Here is a 19490-nt window from a genome sequence, read left to right as displayed (position 1 = left end):
TGTGTGTGTGTGTGTGTGTGTAATCTTCCTAAAGTACTTCAAGGTATAGGTACTACTGTCATTCCCATTTTATACCTGAAGACAATGAAGTTTGGAGAGGTTAAGGAACTTACCCAAGGCTTGACAGCAAGTGGCAGAGCCAGAATTTGAACTCAAGCAGTCTGGCTCCAGAGCCCACCCTGTTGACCACTGAGCTAAATTAATTCTCTCTTCTTATTTTGTCCCAGATTCCCAAACACGAATGCTCAAATCCAATTCAGTCTTACAGATACAAAAGCATAGAGCCAAAGAATCTCACAATTGGAGTGGAGCAGAACTCTTCCCAGCCAATACAGCAATCTCCTCTGCAGTGTCCCTGACAAGTGGCCATTCCACCACAACTCTTAAAATTTCCAGCAACAAGAAGTTAGCAAGCCATTCTACACTTAAGTAGCTAATATTTCAGAAAGTTATTTCTTGTTCAGCTGAAGTCTACCTTCATGAAACCTCTACCAGCTGGTATTGATTTCATATAGAACATCTCATTCTCTTCCACCTGACAGTCCTTCAATTATAGAGACAGTTAGGGTGTCCCTCCTCACCCAAAGCTCATTCCTAGTTAAATATCTCTAATGCAGCCATTTCCCATATGATGTGATTTACAGGCACTTCCTTTTCCTGACTGCCTTCTTTGAATGTTCCAGTTTGTTAATGTCCTCTTAAACATGGCATCCAGAAGTAAGCATAAAGCCCTACGGGTTGGCTAGCAGAGGTCCAAGTGGGACTGAAAGTCCCCCTGATCTGTTAATCATCATCCTCTTGGCCCAATTCAATACTCATGAACATTTTCTGGCATTGTCGACTCACAGTCAACTAAGACCCTTAGTTTTCACTTAACTATCGTTAAGTTCTAGCTCCTCATCCTTAAATGTCCTGCACTGAATAGAGAATTAGAATCTTTTATTGTGGTCCTTCCCATTGTGTAAGCCTGGGTTTATTCTGGCCTTAGCCATTCTGACTAAGTTCCTAGAGGTCTGATACATTTTGGTCTTCGTCCTTGAAAGCCTAGCCCTCCTTCTGTCATCTATATATATACTTTCAAAATCTGACATTTTAGTTTATTAGATCTCTCTCCCTTTTTAATTTCTCACTGGAATTTTGTCCAAATTGTACAGGTCTGAATCTTATCTTTGGAATATCTTGCCCTCTCGAGCTATCTTTCTGTTTTGGTGTTTGGTCAGATCATACTTATCGTTTTTCTGATCTTTTAACGTCTGCCTCTCTTTCTGTGTCTCTCACTCACTCACACATGTGCATGCATATTTGTTGACCTATGTGACCATGCCTAGCACTCTTTTGTTTAACAGATCCAGATGGCATGGTCAGTTTCTCCAAGATTCTTGTCACTTTTACTTTGCCAACCATATCTTCCCTATTTATTGTCAGGATTAAGCCCACTTTAGCAATCTACCTCTCTGCTTCTTCAGTCTTCTGAGAACTATAGTTATCAGCAAGAGAATCAAGAATTTATCCAGTGTATAGCTTCCAGGAATGGAATGTAGGTTGTTTACTGTATACCTTTTAGTACCTTTAAAACTTTTGAACTTTGTGAATATATTACCTATTCATAAAATAAATAACATTTAAGCTAAAAAAAAATTACAATACACTATTTTAATAGTGTATTGCTATTACAATAATGAACCTTCCAGTAAATACTTCATGGTTTATGTCTCCGATCACCATTTCTCGCCTATGTGATGGTTTTAAGAAGCAATATTCAGGGCTTTTATCTATCTAGTCAGTCTCTTGTATACTTCCACAACTACAAGCACTTTAATTTCTCCCTGTCATTTTCACTGAATGTTTTTCCCCCTTCAGCCAATCAATTACTGGTTATACCTTCTTGATATATTACTACTATTCTGCTCTCCTTTTATATAGTACCTCTCTGAATGGGTTTATCCTTTATTTTCTAGATGCCAGTCAGAAGTCCCATTCTACCAAGTTTGAACAATACCTATAAAACTGTGTTTTCCTGCTTATATTAACATTTTATATTCACTTTATTAACCATAGTCTGGGTATCGGTATGTAGGTAACTGAGACCGTTAAGTATCATTTCTGACACTCTTCCTTTTCTTGAGAATTACTGCCTTAGCTTTAGTTCCTTTCTTAATTATACTTGTAATTTACATAGCTTCCAGAAACACAGTAGTTACTAACACAGCCCCCACTCTGCCTCACTGGAGAAATTCATTTTTCATGAATTGACCAGCCATATATAATTATCAACATCATTATCATTAATATTAGTCTCTATTTTCCAGGGCTCTTGCTACTGGTTTCTTTTTTTTTTTTTAATTTTTTTTTAACCTTTAGACATAAAAATATGACCCAAAAAAACAGTATAAAGAATTTCCATATATCTTTCACTCTTCTCCAAATGTTAACATCTTATATAACCACTGTAACTAAGAATAGTATTGGTAGAATACTATTAATGAATCCACAGATATTCAAACTTCATCAGTAGTACCACCAATGTCTTTTTTCTGGTCCAAGATCCAATACAGGATTCTATATTGTCATTAAGCTGTCATTCTCTTTAGTCTCCTTTAATCTGTGACGGTCTTCATTTTTCATGACCTTGACACTTTTGAGAACATCTGACTCCTTGAAGTATACCTGGTCATAGACAACTAGGAGAGCGCCAGCTGACAGTGGATTTGGAAAAATGCCAACTCATGGCATGAAGTTGCTTTTATTTATTTTTTTATGAAGTTGCTTTTAAATGACCCATAATGTATTTCATCTTCAGTAAAACTACACTTAGGTACCCAAAGACTGAGAAGGGACAAATTCTATGTAATTATTTGATTATCTTTTTGTGGAAAGATGGAAATCTGACAGAACAATAAATGTAGAAGTACTTGAAACAATGAAATGGAACTGTAATGAAACACAATAAGGACATCATGCTCAAAGGGAGTAGCAGATGTGGCCAGTGAGAGGTAGAAAAAGGTTAGATAAGTGATAGCCAGGCATTTCAAAGAGTAATTAACATTTGAATAAAAATGCATTAATCAGAATGTCAAGGTTCAAATCAGAAAGGTTTTGAATGTTATTTTGAAATGTATTTTAAAAACCACCTCTCTCTAAATAAAATGCTCTGTAGATTTTTGCTTTAGGTGTTAATTCTCTCCCTAGTAGTAGCAGAGGAGTGACTATCACTTCCAGAGAATATACTCAAACATTCTCTGAAACTGTACAATAAGGTCATTTCTATATCCAGCTGCATCACTGTTACAATCAGCTAATGAGAAAAGTAGCAAAGTTTCTTATGAACACAGGTCAAAGATATGCCCCAGGATCAACAAAGCTGGATTCAAACTCACTCTGCTTGAACACTTGTGGTGTGTGCTAGGGTTCTTGGAAAGACTAACAAATTGCAAAGTATACTTAGAAGGACTTGACAATCCTGGAATTGGGTCCTTTGATAGAAGGTGGAAGAGGGCAAGAAAGTGAGGGATATGCCCTCTATGTCTTCAACATACTAGGCACCTAGAGTGCAGCTGCAATTGCAAGTTTTCAACAGTTATCCTTTTTTATAAACACTGTTGTTACACTGTTGACTCCTGTTCTGAACCTAAGAGAGTGCATTCAAACAAACAAGTAGGTTTTTAAGCACATGTGTGGCAAATGCTTACCCAGTGCAGGGATTAAGGGGCTCATTAAGCACTCGTCCACTGACACAATGGCCGACAATCTAATTCTGATTCCTCTAAACGTTTCTGGAATTCAGGAATCTACTCAATCCAAGGACACTTTACCTGGAGTCCAGGCAGCCAAATGCCAACCTAGTTCACAGCCTCTTAACCTTACCTGTACGACCTCTATATTTTGGGCTTCCGACTAAAATAATCCTACCCCCAGCAGATGTGCAAACCGGAGTCTGGAGCACGTTGACAGTGTCCCAGCTCTGCTGTTCCCCCAATTTCCTCCAGCTTCTGGCCAAGCTTCAGGGCAGTGCCAGGTCTAGAGTGAGGCACTTGCCTTGGCACGAATTTTAAGTGGAAGCCGAATAACTTAGTAACTAATGATTTTTAATGCACTATTTCAAGAACTGAAAAGTAATGCAAAAATCAGGACACCCCACGCCCCATTCGACTCCCACACTTGCATAACTCTGCCTCATTTGTCTCACCCTAATCCCAGGCCTTGGGCTTCAATTAAACTTTACTATAAAACAGGCGACGGGCCAGCGGGCTGTAGTTTGCCTGTATAAAACTTTTTAAATATTGCATAGAATATTATTTATCTTAATTACCAAGGATTTTTTTTTGTTGTTTTCGTGCGGTTTTTTTTGTTTTGTTTTGTTTGCATCCCCTTAAATCCTGCGCCTCACCCTTGTCCTGGCCCTGCTCCAGAGGCTTTTGTCCACGCACATGGTGATCTCGGCGTCGCTCCGCGCTCGCAGGCTTCTCCTGGGGTTCAGTGTCGCGATGCTGGGTATTCCCTGGGGCCGCTCCTCCCTCCGGCCAGGTCAGGTGCTGCGGAGCAGGCGGGGGGTGCGGAGCGAGGCCTGGCCTCGACTCCGCGGCTCCTCCCCCATCACCTCCCCGCATCACCACCCCCCGCCAGCGCCGAGCCACTCAGCGGTCCCGCCGCCCCGCGCACCGCCGGGCCCGCCCCCGACGCCGGCCACCCGGGCGCCGGCTCCCCATATATAAATCGGCCATTTGCTTTGCTCCGCCCCAGAGCCTCCGAGTTCCAACCGGTTCCTAATCTAGTTCCGCAGTCGTCCGCCTTTTCTTCCTTTTCAACATGACAGATGCCGCTGTGTCCTTCGCCAAGGACTTCCTGGCAGGTGGAGTGGCTGCAGCCATCTCCAAGACGGCGGTAGCACCCATCGAGCGGGTCAAGCTGCTGCTGCAGGTACGTCCTGGGGTCAGAGAGCCTGACCACGAAGTGGGGGGAACGGGGGGAGTCGCGCAGAAATCGGGGCCCCAGCGATGGAAGTGGGCGAACTGTTTAAACAGGCCAGAAGAAGTGGCAGCGTGGGGGCCGGGGTGGTTGCAGAGGTGGACCAAAAGGCAAACTTAAGGAAGGTGCTTCAATGACCCGAAGTTCCGGATCTAGGAGGGGGTCGAGGGCGGAGGGAGGTGAAGAAGGCCGGGGCCTCGGCACCCTGGAGGCCGCAAACTCGGACGGGGCAATCCGAGAATGACTATCTCCCTGGGCCTTGGGGTCAAGGGCAAAGCCTGAAAGCCAGCGCTTTCTCGAAAGAACACCTGGCCTTACCGAAGACCTCAAGGTCGCGGCAAGGAGATCACAGCCTTGGGGAGGCCACGCGGAAGGTCGAGCGGCCGCGCTCCAGCCCCGCCTGGCCGGAAGCTGGCCCCGGGAAGCGCGCGTGCCTGCTGCATCCGCCTCCGCGCAGCCGCCGGCGCGCCCCCGCGGCCTGCGTGCCTGCGCCGCGCGCTCGCCCGTTCCGGCTCTGTAGGGCGCGCCGGGACTGGCGGCGTGGGGGGTGCAGTGGCCCGCAGGTAACCTCTAGGAGAAGAGTGGGGGCGGAGCGGGAGGGAAACAGCTCTGGAGAGCTGAGGCGTAGGCCCTGGTCACCAAAGTGACCGCGCCCTACGTGGGACTCGCCTTAATATCTCTGAACCTGGGACCGACCTTTCTCCCAGGTGTAAAGGTCATGGGTCCGTTTAAGGATGCCCCCTCCCCAGCCAAACGGGTGGAGGCTTAATGCCCCTACTGGTGCAGATCACCTCATCCACCTGTGAGCGTCTGAGTGTTAGGATGGTCGGGCCTACAATACAGAGGACTAGATGGAGGGAGGGAGCTAACCTTAAGCCACGTTGAGACGATATATTCCCTTCCCTTTTCCCTTCTCCATGGTTGTAACTCGTCTTTGTTGGCCTCCTTGTCTGTCAGGTGCAGCATGCCAGCAAGCAAATCACCGCAGATAAGCAGTACAAGGGCATTATAGACTGCGTGGTTCGTATCCCCAAGGAGCAGGGAGTACTATCCTTCTGGCGTGGTAACCTGGCCAATGTCATCAGATACTTCCCCACCCAGGCTCTCAACTTTGCCTTCAAAGATAAATACAAGCAGATCTTCCTAGGTGGTGTGGACAAGAGAACCCAGTTCTGGCGCTACTTTGCAGGCAATCTGGCATCAGGTGGTGCCGCTGGGGCCACCTCCTTGTGTTTTGTGTATCCTCTTGATTTTGCCCGTACCCGTCTAGCTGCTGATGTGGGCAAAGCTGGAGCTGAAAGGGAATTCAAAGGCCTCGGTGACTGCCTGGTTAAGATCTACAAATCTGATGGGATTAGGGGCCTGTACCAAGGCTTTAATGTGTCCGTGCAGGGTATTATCATTTACCGAGCTGCCTACTTCGGTATCTATGACACTGCAAAGGGTAAGTGCTATGTGCTTTGAACCTGTGTTCTTATGAGACACTTTAAAAGATAATTATGCCATCCTAAGTTTCCAAGAGCCAGAGATTTTTTTTTTTTTTGTAATCACTTAAGGCATCCAAGGTCATCCAGTACAATCCTTGTGTTACAGATAAGTTAGTTAGGGAGATGTGGGAAACAAGTAGGTAAAACTGCTTTCTGGTAAAGATGTCTCTTTCCTATTCTCAGGAATGCTTCCAGACCCCAAGAATACTCACATCTTCATCAGCTGGATGATCGCACAATCCGTCACTGCGGTGGCTGGGTTAACTTCCTATCCATTTGACACTGTTCGTCGTCGCATGATGATGCAGTCAGGGCGCAAAGGAAGTAAGTTCTTGAGCAGAAGATGAAGACGTGGGCATGGGGCATAGGCATACACTAGGGATTCCTGACTTGAAAAATGGCAGTCTGTTCAGATCGTGGGATTGGGACTGCGTCTGCTGCACAGTTGCCTTTGAGTGGGTCCTTTGGATGCCTGTGAATGAGGGTGCTTAAATGGTATTAGAGGTTAAGTCCAATGGGTAGTCTACACATTGCTGTTCTATTGTCACAGCATTAATATTTCAGTATTGCCCACACTGACGTGTAAAATGTTGGCTTTTAAAAAACTGACATCATCTCTTAGAGGTGGGGCCCTGGTTTAGTCTCATAAATCTTAGGACTTTAATCAGCCTTTCCTGACCAACTCCATGTCACTATTCTTTGCAGCTGATATCATGTACACGGGCACGCTCGACTGCTGGAGGAAGATTGCTCGTGATGAAGGAAGCAAAGCTTTTTTCAAGGGTGCATGGTCCAACGTTCTCAGAGGCATGGGTGGTGCTTTTGTGCTTGTCTTGTATGATGAAATCAAGAAGTTCACATAAGTTATTTCCTAGTCTTTTTTCCCCGTGAACAGGCATGTTGTGTTATGTAACATATCTTTGAGCATTCTTGACAGACTGTTGGCTATTTATCAGTGGCAACTATTTACTGGTTGAAAATGGGAAGCAATAATATTCATCCGACCAGTTTTCTCCTAAAGCTATTTCCATGATGATCATGATAATGATGGGACTCAATTATATTTTTTATTTCAGTCACTCCTAATAATAAATTTGAAGAAATAAAAAGTATCTGAAATACAATTTTGTTTGTGTGGTTTATTTTCTTATAAAAATGTATTTTATAATTTAGTAAGTGCTACATTTGAGGAAGTGCTGCATGTTTAATAACTGCTACAGTATCTCCTGAGATCTGTAGAGCTTTCTTTAAAACCAATCTTTAGCCATCCACTTATCAAAGAATAGCTTGGTTGTGTGACTGATCAACATTCCCAGTACCTTAGCAAAATGAAACTCAGGCCCACTGCCTCCAAAACCATTGGTTCATGGCCTGTGGATGGTCATAGCTGAATGAGCTTTCTCCAAAAAGTAAATGATACCTACCTTTCCTAGTCCTATGGTTATTAATAAAGAAATATAAGCCGAAATGTTCACTGTTAAATGGTTGTCTTATTCAAACAAAAATTGTAAAATAGAAGGTAATAGTAATTTTCATCCAGTTGCTTTCCCCCATCCAACTAAACGTGGCTCAAACCATTTTAATTTAATCCCATTCAAAGCAGAGGATTAGAGCTGGCACAGTTAACACAGTGCTGAGATTGCAGTGCTGTTAAGATTATAGGGAGAGCTGGGCAACTGCCATGACCTCAAAACTCATTTTACAAAGGAAATGTATCTGCATTTTGTTGAAAGTGCTAATGTTAATCAGCCCAGTCAATGGAGGACGTTTATGTGTCTTCTGGATAAGCCCTTGGGGATCCACATGACCATGTGTTTGCAATTTCTGTAGCTCTTAAGCCTCAAATCCAGTGGATTTTCCTTGTAAGACAAGATTTGTGAATAAAGCACTGTGGCTGTCATGGTACGTTAAAAGTAGAAAATGATAGGTGATTCATGTACATAGGTAAAACTCATTTCCTAAGGGACATCACAGGTGCTGGCACGACACAGGTGTGGTTCACTAGGGGTCTGCATGGCATGCATTAATACCTGGGGGGCTCCAGGTGTTTCAGTTAAGTGAAACCTAGTGTAACTTAGTTGCTAAGAACCCTTCATAATGTATGCGTATACCAAAACACAAGTTATACACATTAAATATATACAATTTTTGTATGTTAAAGATCTTAAAGTCATTTTAAAAACCCAAAACTCTTGTTCTGTTATCAGAGAGGCCAGGATTCTGCCACTTAATTGTTTTGACAAGTTACCTAATTTCTCTAAGCCTCAGTTTTCCTCATCCATAAAATGAGGATAATAATGCCTGACTCAGAGGGCTGTTGGCAAGGATTAAGTAATTTATGCACTCTATAAATGGTAACTATGATAATTATTCAGAGACAGTTAAGATTTCAGGAGCTCCAGAATCAGAAGTACCTGGATTTGAATCCTGGCCCTGCTGCTTTCCTACTGTATGACCTTGGGCAAGCCATTTAATCTCCCCCAGTCTTAGTTTCTTCATCTGTAAATGCGGGTATAATAGTGGCAGCCGTAATTCCTACGGGTGTTGTGAGTGAGGGTTAAGGAACATAAAGCATGTAGAGCAGTAAGTATGGCACCTGGCATCTAGTAGTAAGCACATCAATAGTTTTTTCATAATTAGGCATCCATTTTGTTGAATAAAGATTTGCCCAAGCAGAGCACTACTTAAGAATGAATTCAAGCCCCCTTTTCTTTTTCTGCAACAGCCTAGACATACTACATTGTATAGAATTTCTATAAAATAAACTTCATCTTAGGTCTTTTTCAGTTATAGATTTTAACCCTGAAAAGGGATAAGAGGCTCTCCAATTGGGGCTGCAAACCACAGTACAAGAGAAACCAAGCCCCCTTTATGGTTATTACAATAAATGTGGACTCACTGAGTTGCAGCTAATAAAATAAACCTAGGACCAGGCATTAATGATCACAAAGCAAGAAGGGGTGCCTCCTACAATTGGGTAGCTGACATAGATGAGGTGGTTGTTTTTTTTCTGTTCTTTCTATTCTTGTTCAATGATTTTTGAAATTTAATTTAAAGACAAAGTGGTTTTAATCTCTCCAAGCTGTGCAGGATAGTGCTATAGAATTCATTACGTCCATTATGCTCATGCAAACGTTGATGGTACACAATCTTAGCAACACCCTAATTTATGCTGTTGTTTTGTTACTATTCAATGCATAACAGGATCCGTGAAGCCTGATTCCAGGTGAGAGAGCCAGAATACAGGTCAGCTCGCTCACAGCCGCACTTCCCATTCCAGAGGCCTCTCCACTCAGTCACTGGAGGCAGTGTGCTGCGGGTGCTCTGGACCGCCGACCGCCTGACCGCTGGACTGCTGAAGAAAGAAACCAGGGGTGTCTCTCCACAGAAGCAGTTGTCGTGGATGGTAAGTCATTTAAGCCATTATTTTCATATTAAAAGAGGTGCGGATGTGTTAGTCTATTGCACAATTTGAATGCATTTTAAAAACATAAGCTTCAAAGAGAGTTTTTATGTACTGAGGACCATTTCTGGCACTGCCCCCAGACCCCTGGAAGGACACGTTCAGCCTCCTCTGTTATTATGGATACTTTAGTACAAAAATAAATAAATAAAGTATTGCTGTACTGGATGATAGATTTTCAAGCGTCAGTGTTTCTGGGGTAAATTTAATTTCTCCTGTGAAGTTTGTGAGCATAGTATTTCTATTTTGTTTTTTTGTTGTTGTTGTTTTGTGTTTTTGTTTTTTTTTCAGGTTTTTAACACAGTGAATATCTGTACCTGGTAATCAGTCAAATACTAAAGAAAATATATAAAATGAAAAGCAAATATCTCCCTATCCTGCCTTTCCCATCCTTAGTCCCCTTCTTCGAAAGTCACCATTATGAACAGTTTCTAACGTATCTGTCCAAAAAAAATTAATGCATATTGTTGTAATAGTAGCTGATTTGTTTTTATCTGAATCAAATTCTCACCGTTTGCATTCAAAATGGCATGATTCTTTTAGACCGATGTCAGCCGCGGAGTACCAGGACTCAGACACTGTCAGAGGCAGGAGGTTGGGGAAGGGGTAGCTTCTGGGCTCTAAGCAAGGATTTCTAAGTATGACCCTGTATTAAACCCCCAAGCCAGTACTTTCCTTTCGGGTTTCAGCTTTGGTCACTGAGTGGGGCCAGTCACTTCTAACATGAGAGTCTTAGTTTCTCCTCTAAAGTCCCTTCTAGTTTCAATGTTCTCTGGGCTCCATCATTTTTACGTAAAGCAGAATCTGTGAAAGGACTGGAATTAGGTGATTTAATCCTTCCAAAGAACATTTTTAAATATCTAACAGAGTCGTAAGTGAATAGTCTCTGACTCAGAGCAGTCCTTTGCAGACTGTGTGGGTGGGTTAGCATTGCAAATAAAATTATAAATGTAAAGATTTACATTAATTTCAGGACCAAGAAGCTGAGCAACAAAATTACAGCTCAGAGTTTGGGTCAAAGGTGATCTGATTTACCTCAAAATAATTAACATCTGTCTTGTCAAAGCTTCATCTTATTATGTGTAATGTGCACTTCTACATGCAGGTGGAGATTTATTTGCACAACAAATATTGGACGCTGCAATTTCTGGACACAAAAAAAATGCCTTGTGTTCCACTCAAAATGTTTGGAGGAGCTTTCCCATAATTTCAGCCATTATTTGCTTTATGTGCAGACGAACAAGTTCAGATTCATGGTGCTCTTCTTAGCCAAAGGTTTAAAAGAGCCTTTGGTATCCCAGCAACAAATATAAACAATATTCAAGTGACAGATTGGGCGTCTTTTTCACCGTATCCTCTTCCGAGACAAAATTGAGTTCAATTAGAGTCAATTAATCCGTGGCTTTCCATGATTGACAGTGGGAGAGAAGTCTTATTTTGATGGTGAGCGTTCAACCTGGGATTTGATTTCCTGGGGAAACTTTTGTAATGCAGGGAGGAAATTTAGCATTGTCCAAATTTAAGAGAATGGGCCAAAACTGATCACATGACACTTTTCACCGTCTCTAATGTTTTCACTCTCGGAATGGAGATAGTTGTGGCTGTAAAGACATAACCAGAGCAAAGTCTGTGTTAAATTGCTGTTGACAGATCAACTTCCAAGGGCTTCGTGTTTGGTAGTGAAAAGGAAAACTCTTCTGTCTAAATGAGCTTCCAATGCCCTGCTCAGCAACAAGCAGAGACATCTCATAGGCAGAGGCAGATGGACTCTGAAGCTACCGATGCTTCAGCTTCAGAGTCAACCCTGGCACGGCCCCTTTCCAGCCCTGGGAGGTGCCGTGGCAATGTATTTATTTGGTCAGACGGTGTTATAAAATTTTTAAAAGGTATGTTTGTCTTTTTAAAAAGAGGATGCCAAAATTATATAAGCTGATTCCACCCCACCATCACCACCACCACCACCACCAAACCTGCATCTACTACTGCTCATGAAGCTGGAATAGATGAAGGAATATGGAGCCAGCCCCTGTACATCAGGGCAGAGGTGAGATCTATTGGAGTCTGGGACTTGCTCATCACCTGATCTTGCTGCTGCTCCCATTCTTCCCACACAGGACAGGCTCATGAGAATATTTTGGGCTACAGGTCTCATTTTCAAATACCAAACTTCCTCACTTCACAGCTATCCCATTTTAACTGGTTTGTGCCTCAGTTTCCCGAGCTGGCATATGTGGATAACAATAGTACCTACCTTGAAGGAGTAGTGTGAAGATAAAAGGGGTTAATATGTGTAGGGCTTAGAATAATGCCGGACATCTGCCTTACACATTTTTGCTATTATGATGGCTATTATTGTTTTATTGAAATACTTTATTATTTTCATTTCATTCATGAGAGACTGGTGTAATGGATTTACCCCTGACTCACAGATTTTCTAAAACAGTGTCAAGAAAATGCCACAAAGGAAGGAAGGAAGGAAGGAAGGAAGGAAGGAAGGAAGGAAGGAAGAAAGAAAGGAAGAAAGAAAAGGTTGTAAAGAAAGAAAGGGATCCTTTTGGAATGGATGGAATAGGAACATGTGGTTATAGTGATAATCCTGAGCTTTAACTCAGAGCACGTATTTTACAACACTGATTTGAAAGGGAGCAAAGGCCAAAAATAAATCCATCCTGCCTCACACCAGAGCTCAGTGCGCTGCTGGCCAGGGGCCACTATGTGATCACCGGGTTTCCCTTTGCTCTTGTAGTGTTTCAAGGAATCCATGAGGTTCAAGCCTGACAACTCAACCCTATGACTTCAGTCCCTAGGGAAAGAAGCTGTTGGAAAGAGGCAACATACCCAGACCTTTGGAATCAAAAGATCGCCTTTCACTTGTGCAAGTTAAAGTTCAGGGCCCAGGAGTCCATTTATTATAAAAACTGAGCCTTGTTGTGGGTTTACCCCAGAAGTGGAGGTCAGGGGGTAAAGGTGCTTGGGCTTCTGGGTAAAAGCATGCTATTTGCCAATTAGGATGGAAAGCTGAAAATATGGCCACAGAACTTGTAATCCTACTTCAACTCTATGCTTCTCTGTCTGTCTTGGGTCACATCACATGTCATCCTGGGTTAGTGCCTCAGTTTGTCCACCAGGAAAATTGAAAATCAACTTTTCTTGTTTGAGTTACATTATCATTTCCTAAATCATCTACTAGGATCTGTGGCCCTTTTCAGAATTTCTAGAGCTAGATGGACTGGAATAAATTAAGCCTGCTCCTGCTGATAAAATAATCAATACAAACCAAGTACCAGTCTAAAACTACAGAATCAGGATCATAGCTACTTATTTTGACTCTTATATGCCGGATGTTGGGCTAAGCATTTATCATGGATTAACTCTCCTGATCTTCTCAACAGCGCTGAGAGGTAGTTATTATTACTAACTCCATTTACAACTAAGGAAACTGAGGCTTAGAGAGATAGGGTAACATATTCTGAGCTCTCAGACCTGACAGAAGTTTTCAAAGAGATCTTCAAGCCGATCCTGTCCAACTATTATTTTGGGTCATGAAATATATTAAACTTTGAAAGCCAGCTAATTTCAATACTAGCAGACAAAATCAACATGACAAATATGAAATAGAAATTGTAATAATCAAGGCACTGTTTACAGAGTCCATTTTTAGAGTATGGGGTATTTTCTATTGTCATTCAATTTAAGAATTATTGTTGTAAAAAAATTCATTAAACCTGAAGCTCTAGAGTTAAATTTGATTTGATCTAAATTTCATTAGCTCTTTCAGGACAGATTTTCCTTTTAAACCTTAGAGCCTTCTCTAAGGTTACATACCTGAGGCTGGGTTATTGGGCCATTTAGTAAGGCCCCACTCGACAAACACAACCACATGACCAGGTGGTATTTGGTGTTCCCTCACCTCTGGACAGGGTTAAGAGTCTCAGAAAAATGCTGAGGCCTGGGCTTTGGTCTATTTTATCTGATTGTACCTTATGGAGACAGTATGTGCACCTCTTGTTCTACTTGTATTCACGCTCTGCAATCCCAAACCAAGCCATTTGTTATTCCCTAGCCATATTTCCTAGTGTTAACCTAAAAATAAAAGGCCTTTCATAGTGAGAGGAAACACACATTTATTTAAGATTAAAAAAAAGGGGGGGGATAACTATTGGGGATGCACTGATTCAGGCAGAAACCCAAAGAGTGTTCTGATTAGGAGACAAAGGCAGTGGGCATTTATGAGAAAGAGAAGGGGAACAATTACATCAATAGAAGGAAGGCATTTCTATTGGTGCAGATAACATAATATAGTGATGTTAATTCTAAACAATGTTTTTAATTTTTTAGTCCAGTAGTCATCAGTCCTATAGTCACACTATCTACTTCCTTGTTATCTTTGCAAACAGTTCTTTGGGGCACAATATTGCTTTAGGCCCAGTCCAAAGGTTGTTTTTTGTTTGTTAGTTTGTTTTGTTTTTGTTTTTTTGTTTTTTGGGGGGTTTTTTTTGCCCTATTTGAACATCTCAAGGCTTGAGGCATAGGCAGAGCAAGGCAGTTCTTGCATGGCAGCTCCAGCTCTATTTATTTATTTATTTTTTAGCTCTATTTTCAAGTGGCTCCATTTATTACTTTTTACACTAGCTTTGTTGTACTATTATTTTTCCCAGGCCTGCCCTTCCCTGACTGTCTGCCAAGGCACTGTCCTTAAAGACCCAGCTGAAATCACACCTCCTCTGCATGCCTTCCCAGACTCCACCAGCCAGCGCTCTCTCAGGTGTCCTCTCCTTTGAACTGCTAAAGAAGTCTATTTATATCAGTTCCATGAGGGCAGGGATTTTGTCAGTTTATTCATGATTGTAGCCCCAGTGCCTAGAACAGTGCCTGGCACATAGCGGGTATTCAAGAAATCATTGTTAAGTGAATGTATTATACTGTTTATTTCATGGTATGGTGAGTAAGTATTGTCTGTCTCCATTAGAGACTACTTGTTCCTCTTTATATTCTTAACACAGAGCATAGACTCTAACATATAGTGGATATGTGGTAAATGCCCACTGGAGAGAGAAATGAATGAGGGAATGAATGAATGAACAACAAGAAGAATTCGTGCCTTTGATTACCGTTTGGCAGAAATTAATTTTGTCTGTATCCAGCCCCTCTTTACCTGGGGGCAATTTCACAGTAATAAATTGCACAGGGTTTCCTGACTTGCATCTATTGTTTTCCAGCCCTTGGGCTGAGTGGGACAATCTCGATAGAACAAGGATTTGGAAATCACCTAGTTCCTGGACTGCTGCTATATTGTCCATGCTAGAGAACTAGAGAGCCAGGGCCTTGGGATACCTCCTTCCCCAAATCTTGGTAAAAAAACAAGTACAACACCACATCCAGTGTACCTACCATCTTAAGAACAAACATATGCTGCTCATTTGACCATGAACCCCTAACACGGAGCCTTCCACAGAAGTAAGTACTTGATGGCTATCTGGTAGTGCTGGTGACAATGCTGAACAATGACTCTCACACAAGATGATTCAGGCCACATCAAGGGGAGAGGAACAGACATGTTACCAGGGCACCTGAGGACACTGTCATCAGAAATGTACCAACTGCTACCACATGACTTATTAGGGCTGATTAGACCAGACACACTCCTGTGTCTGGGCTCGACGTTCCAAGTTCCTTAGACAGCCCCAGCTGCTGAAAGCCAGTGAGAACCCTAGAGTGAATGTGACCCTCTCTGACCTGCTCTGAATACGAGTTGATTCCCTCTCTCTTTTTCTCCCCTCCACCCCCAGGGGGGTTACTAGGAGCCTGGTCTCTTACTGTTCATTCAATGTCATTTCTTGAGCGTTTTACTATGGGCCAGGCACTCTTCTAATTGTGTATGGATTCTCTCATTTAATCCTTTCAGCAGCTTTATGATGACCATTTTCCAGATGAGGATAACTGAGGCACCTGGCGAGCCACATGTAGCATCTACAGCTGAAACCCCTGAAAACAGAGGCCTCCCACTTAGGGCCAGGAAGCAGCGCAGGATGGTGTGATGCCTGGAAAATGACTGGGGAGACCCGAGGAAGAGGAGTGGTTCAGGCTGGGAACCATCGTCCTGTATGAGGGCTGACCCAATGTCAGCAGCATGAGGAGAGGCTGGAGGAGTGGTTAAGAGCCTGACTCTGCCTCTTTCCAGTTGTGAGATCATGGGCAAGGTACTGAGTTCTCAGTGCCTCAGCTTGCTCAGCCGTAAAATGGGGTCAAGAATAGCACTGTAGTGCAGATGAAATGGGTATTTGTGAGGTGCCTGGAACAGAGCTTGGCACAGAACAGGCGCTTAAATGTTAAGTCACTGCCTTGTCCCTTCGGGTGCCGAATTTTTCCTAGGAAACTTTGTAGGGGGCGCTCTCAGCCTGCTGGCTACAAATAGTCTTCGCGGCGGCCGCAGGGAGTAGCAAAGGGACATGCCCCGCATTCCACTAACTAGGAGAGAGGAGGGCTGAGCACGCCCTGAGGGGAAAATGCGCCCTATGAGGGCCTCATGGTGACTGAAAGCCGCTGGACTTTCAAGGCTGGATGAGAGAGAGGATGAGAAAGTCACCGCGCAGCCGCCTCCGCAGCAGCCCAAGGTGAACCCGCCACCAAGCACTCCAGTCAACTCCAGGCGCCTTCTTGCAGCTGCCTGCAGGGGGCGCGGTCCCTCTCTCCTCGGCCTGGGCGCCGCTGCTTGCACTGCAGGGAATACTGCGTCCTCCAGGCAGGCTCCTCTCCACCTATCGCAGGCCAAACCACCGCCTCCCAGAAGCCTGCTCTGACCACTGCAGCCATTCTTCCTCCCCGACCCCAAAGCATCATCCGCACTTGCATAATTTAGCACTTGGATATGTGCTGCTGTCTCCCCGAATGTATGGATGGATTGGACAAGTCTTGGCTCCACAACGATATCGTGCCTTTTATTTCTCCCCCACCACACACGGCCCCTGGCACACATAGCCACATAGCGAGTGCCTAGCAAACACTTGACTCGCCTCTGTGAGGTCTTGCTGTAGCGGCACCCAAAGGAGACTCTCAGGGTCCCTGATGTCACAGAGCCCAGGAGAGGCCTGCCTGGCCTCAGTTGCCGCTTTGAGCCTTTCCTAACCAAGTGGGATCAGTACAATCTGCCTTAGTAGGCAATGCCTTGGTGCAGAGGAAACCCGTCTGCAGGGTAGCCCATTGATATGGAAACATTTGCTGAGCCCCAGCTTAGGTGCAGAGCTCTGTGCTGGGCACCCAGGACACAGAGAGGTATAAACAAGGTCCTTGTCCTCATGAGAAGCAGCACGGAAAAACAGAAACAAGAGATTTAGAATCGGAAAATTCCCACACTCTAGCTGTGTGAGCTTGGGCACACTTCGTCACCTCTCAGAGCTTCAGTTTCCCCATCGGCGTCTCTGAGGGGGTCTAGAGTGGGTTGGGGTAGGGGTGGTCAAAGAATACTGTAGCAAGATCTATAATGTTTTCACTGTCGTGAGAAGAATATATTTATCTACTAAGTAGTTTAAATTACATTTTAAAGCTGAAAAATAAAATGGAATGATAGCGTTTTGTGAAAATCAAATGATAAAATATTTGTGAAAGCTCTTTGTTAACTCAGAGAGGCTCCACAAAGATTCATCATTTTTCCGGTTGCTGAAATACATATGTACTCCGTGAACAGTTCTTGAGAAGGGTGACAATGTTTCCTGGATGATGAGGTGAACAATCAACTTAAGGTGACAGGATCCATATATAAATGTGAAAGTTAAGGATTCAGGTATGTCTCACATGTGCCAAATGACTTGTCCAGACAGTTGAGTTGTCCAGATAGCAAGTGTTGAATGACTTCAGAGACAGGAGCAATCATGGTGGGCAAGTGGAAGCTCCACCACCGAGGCAAGCCTTGAGATGAGTCTTAAGGACTGGACTGAATTTCAGCAGAGAAGCATAGGAAGGGCCATATAGCCAGAGGGAATGGTATGAATAAAGGTGCAGAGGAAGGAAAGTATAAATGGTTGGGAACTGCAAGTGCCTCTGCTTTTTACCCACTGTCGTATCCCCAGTCACTAGCACAGTCCTTGGCACACAGTAGGCTCTCCGTAAGTATTTGTGCAAGGAAAGAGGGAAAGGAAGCAATGAAGGGAGGGAGGGAGAGAGAGAGGAAGGGAGAGAAGGAGGGAAAAGGGAGGAAGGAATAAAGGAATCTGGCCAAGTTGAAATCAAAGCTTCCAACAAATCATGAGAGTCAGGACAAGCGGACAAACAGAAACTAGGACACCGATGCTTGCTTGAAGTGAGAACATGGGCTTCCCCCACTAGATTGGAAGCTCCAAGAAGTGGGGACAGAGCCATGTCTGGCTCGTTCATCCCTGTATCCTTAGTACCAAGAATAGTAAACCAGCACATAGAAAAAGCTCTCTAAATATTTGTTGAAGAAGTGAATAAGTGGATGAATGTGGGTGGCAGTTTGCAGAAAAGGCATGGACTGAGTTTGAGTCCTGCCTCTGCCAGCCATTGCCTGAGTGACCTCAGGCAAGTTGCCTAACATCTCTGAGACTCATTTTCCCTTCTGATAATAATACCCAGCTCACAGGGTTGTTCTGAAGATTTGATAACATATGTGTATAAAGTGCCTGCTGCCACCCGCAAGGACACTTGGTAGCTACCCTCTGGTTGCAGCAGATTTCTGAGGAGTGCTTTGCATACAGTAGGCCGTCAGTATTTTTGGCTGAGAGGAAGGTAGGGGACCTTGTAGGTCCCCTTGTAGGCATCAAGGAGCCTCATATGCAAAATAGGGCGTTGGCTGATTAGTCTGGATGTGGTGTGAGACAGGGGCTGCAAGGGAGGAGCGGAAGAGGTGCAGTTGTGAAGGCTGTTGTAACTTGGAGGGTATTAGGACAGGCTTAGGGTGATGGCAGTGGAGATGGAAATAAAGGAATGATGGGAAAAGGAGGATCAAGGGACTCGTTATTTTGAAATAGGACTGCTGAGAGATGACTGCAAACTAAAAAGGGAGATAGGTTTGAGCTCAGAAAGATGCAGAGGCCTACCAAGTGGGTTTTACTGCCAAAGAGCAAGGAGTTGAGAGCTGTCTGGAGCTCCAGTGAAAGAGAAGACTCCAGAAGACTCACAAGGGGTTCTGCCATCCCTGGTCAATGAAAGTCACAGGGGCCAGTTCCCAGAACCTGCAAGATCTTCAGGCAAAGGTATTTTTCCAGGAATGTTAGAGACCACATGTACTTTCTTCTTCTTCTCCCAAAATGTCAGAAAAGCATAGTCCACAAGGGGGCAGTGACACTTGGTAGAGTCCAATTTCCGTGGAAATGCAGTGATTTAAAAGGCAATCTTTCCTCATAGATGCTCCAGCTGTCCGAACAGGCATGGACAGGATATTGGTGTCATTCATTTTCCCTGCTAGAGGTGTGCGAACTGTGATCTGGCCATGAGGTGAGCACTGTGAAGCCGCAGAGCCCTTGACTGACTACAGGGGACATCGATTATTGCTCATCCTTGGAGCTGCCTTCCCTTCTGCTTCTAGCTCCTGGCCACCTCACTGTTTGCATCTCCCCAGT

The 19490-nt window shown here is 43.8% G+C and overlaps 2 protein-coding genes across 2 annotated transcripts in view; one reads left to right on the top strand and one right to left on the bottom strand.

Moving 5' to 3' along the window:
• Positions 1 to 4625, bottom strand: part of KIAA1210 (KIAA1210 ortholog) — a 332344-nt gene extending 327719 nt beyond the window's left edge. Inside the window, exon 1 of the mRNA XM_039842519.1 lies at positions 4388 to 4625. The gene's annotated coding sequence lies outside the window, so the exon portion shown is untranslated. The remainder of the gene's footprint in view (positions 1 to 4387) is intronic.
• A 79-nt stretch (positions 4626 to 4704) lies between these two features.
• Positions 4705 to 7576, top strand: SLC25A5 (solute carrier family 25 member 5). Its single transcript, XM_039842489.1, has 4 exons — positions 4705 to 4917; positions 5923 to 6409; positions 6636 to 6776; positions 7158 to 7576. Exons 1-4 carry the CDS (start codon positions 4807 to 4809, stop codon positions 7313 to 7315), a joined length of 897 nt encoding a protein of 298 aa, XP_039698423.1. The 5' UTR covers positions 4705 to 4806; the 3' UTR covers positions 7316 to 7576.
• Positions 7577 to 19490: the final 11914 nt, after the last annotated feature.

This window comes from Pteropus medius, unplaced genomic scaffold, assembly GCF_902729225.1.
Source record: "Pteropus medius unplaced genomic scaffold, Ma_sr-lr_union100, whole genome shotgun sequence".
In the NCBI taxonomy this organism is placed as follows: Eukaryota; Metazoa; Chordata; class Mammalia; order Chiroptera; family Pteropodidae; genus Pteropus; species Pteropus medius.
Note: the sequence above shows the minus strand (reverse complement) of the source record. Positions and strands in the feature narration are given on the sequence as shown.

Excerpts from the sequence above, each read along its gene's own strand:
- SLC25A5 (XM_039842489.1), top strand. The coding sequence starts at position 4,807 with ATGACAGATGCCGCTGTGTCCTTCGCCAAGGACTTCCTGGCAGGTGGA. Across the intron at positions 4,918-5,922 it reads GGGTCAAGCTGCTGCTGCAG|GTGCAGCATGCCAGCAAGCA; the intron begins GTACGTCCTGGG and ends CTTGTCTGTCAG. Across the intron at positions 6,410-6,635 it reads TATCTATGACACTGCAAAGG|GAATGCTTCCAGACCCCAAG; the intron begins GTAAGTGCTATG and ends TCCTATTCTCAG.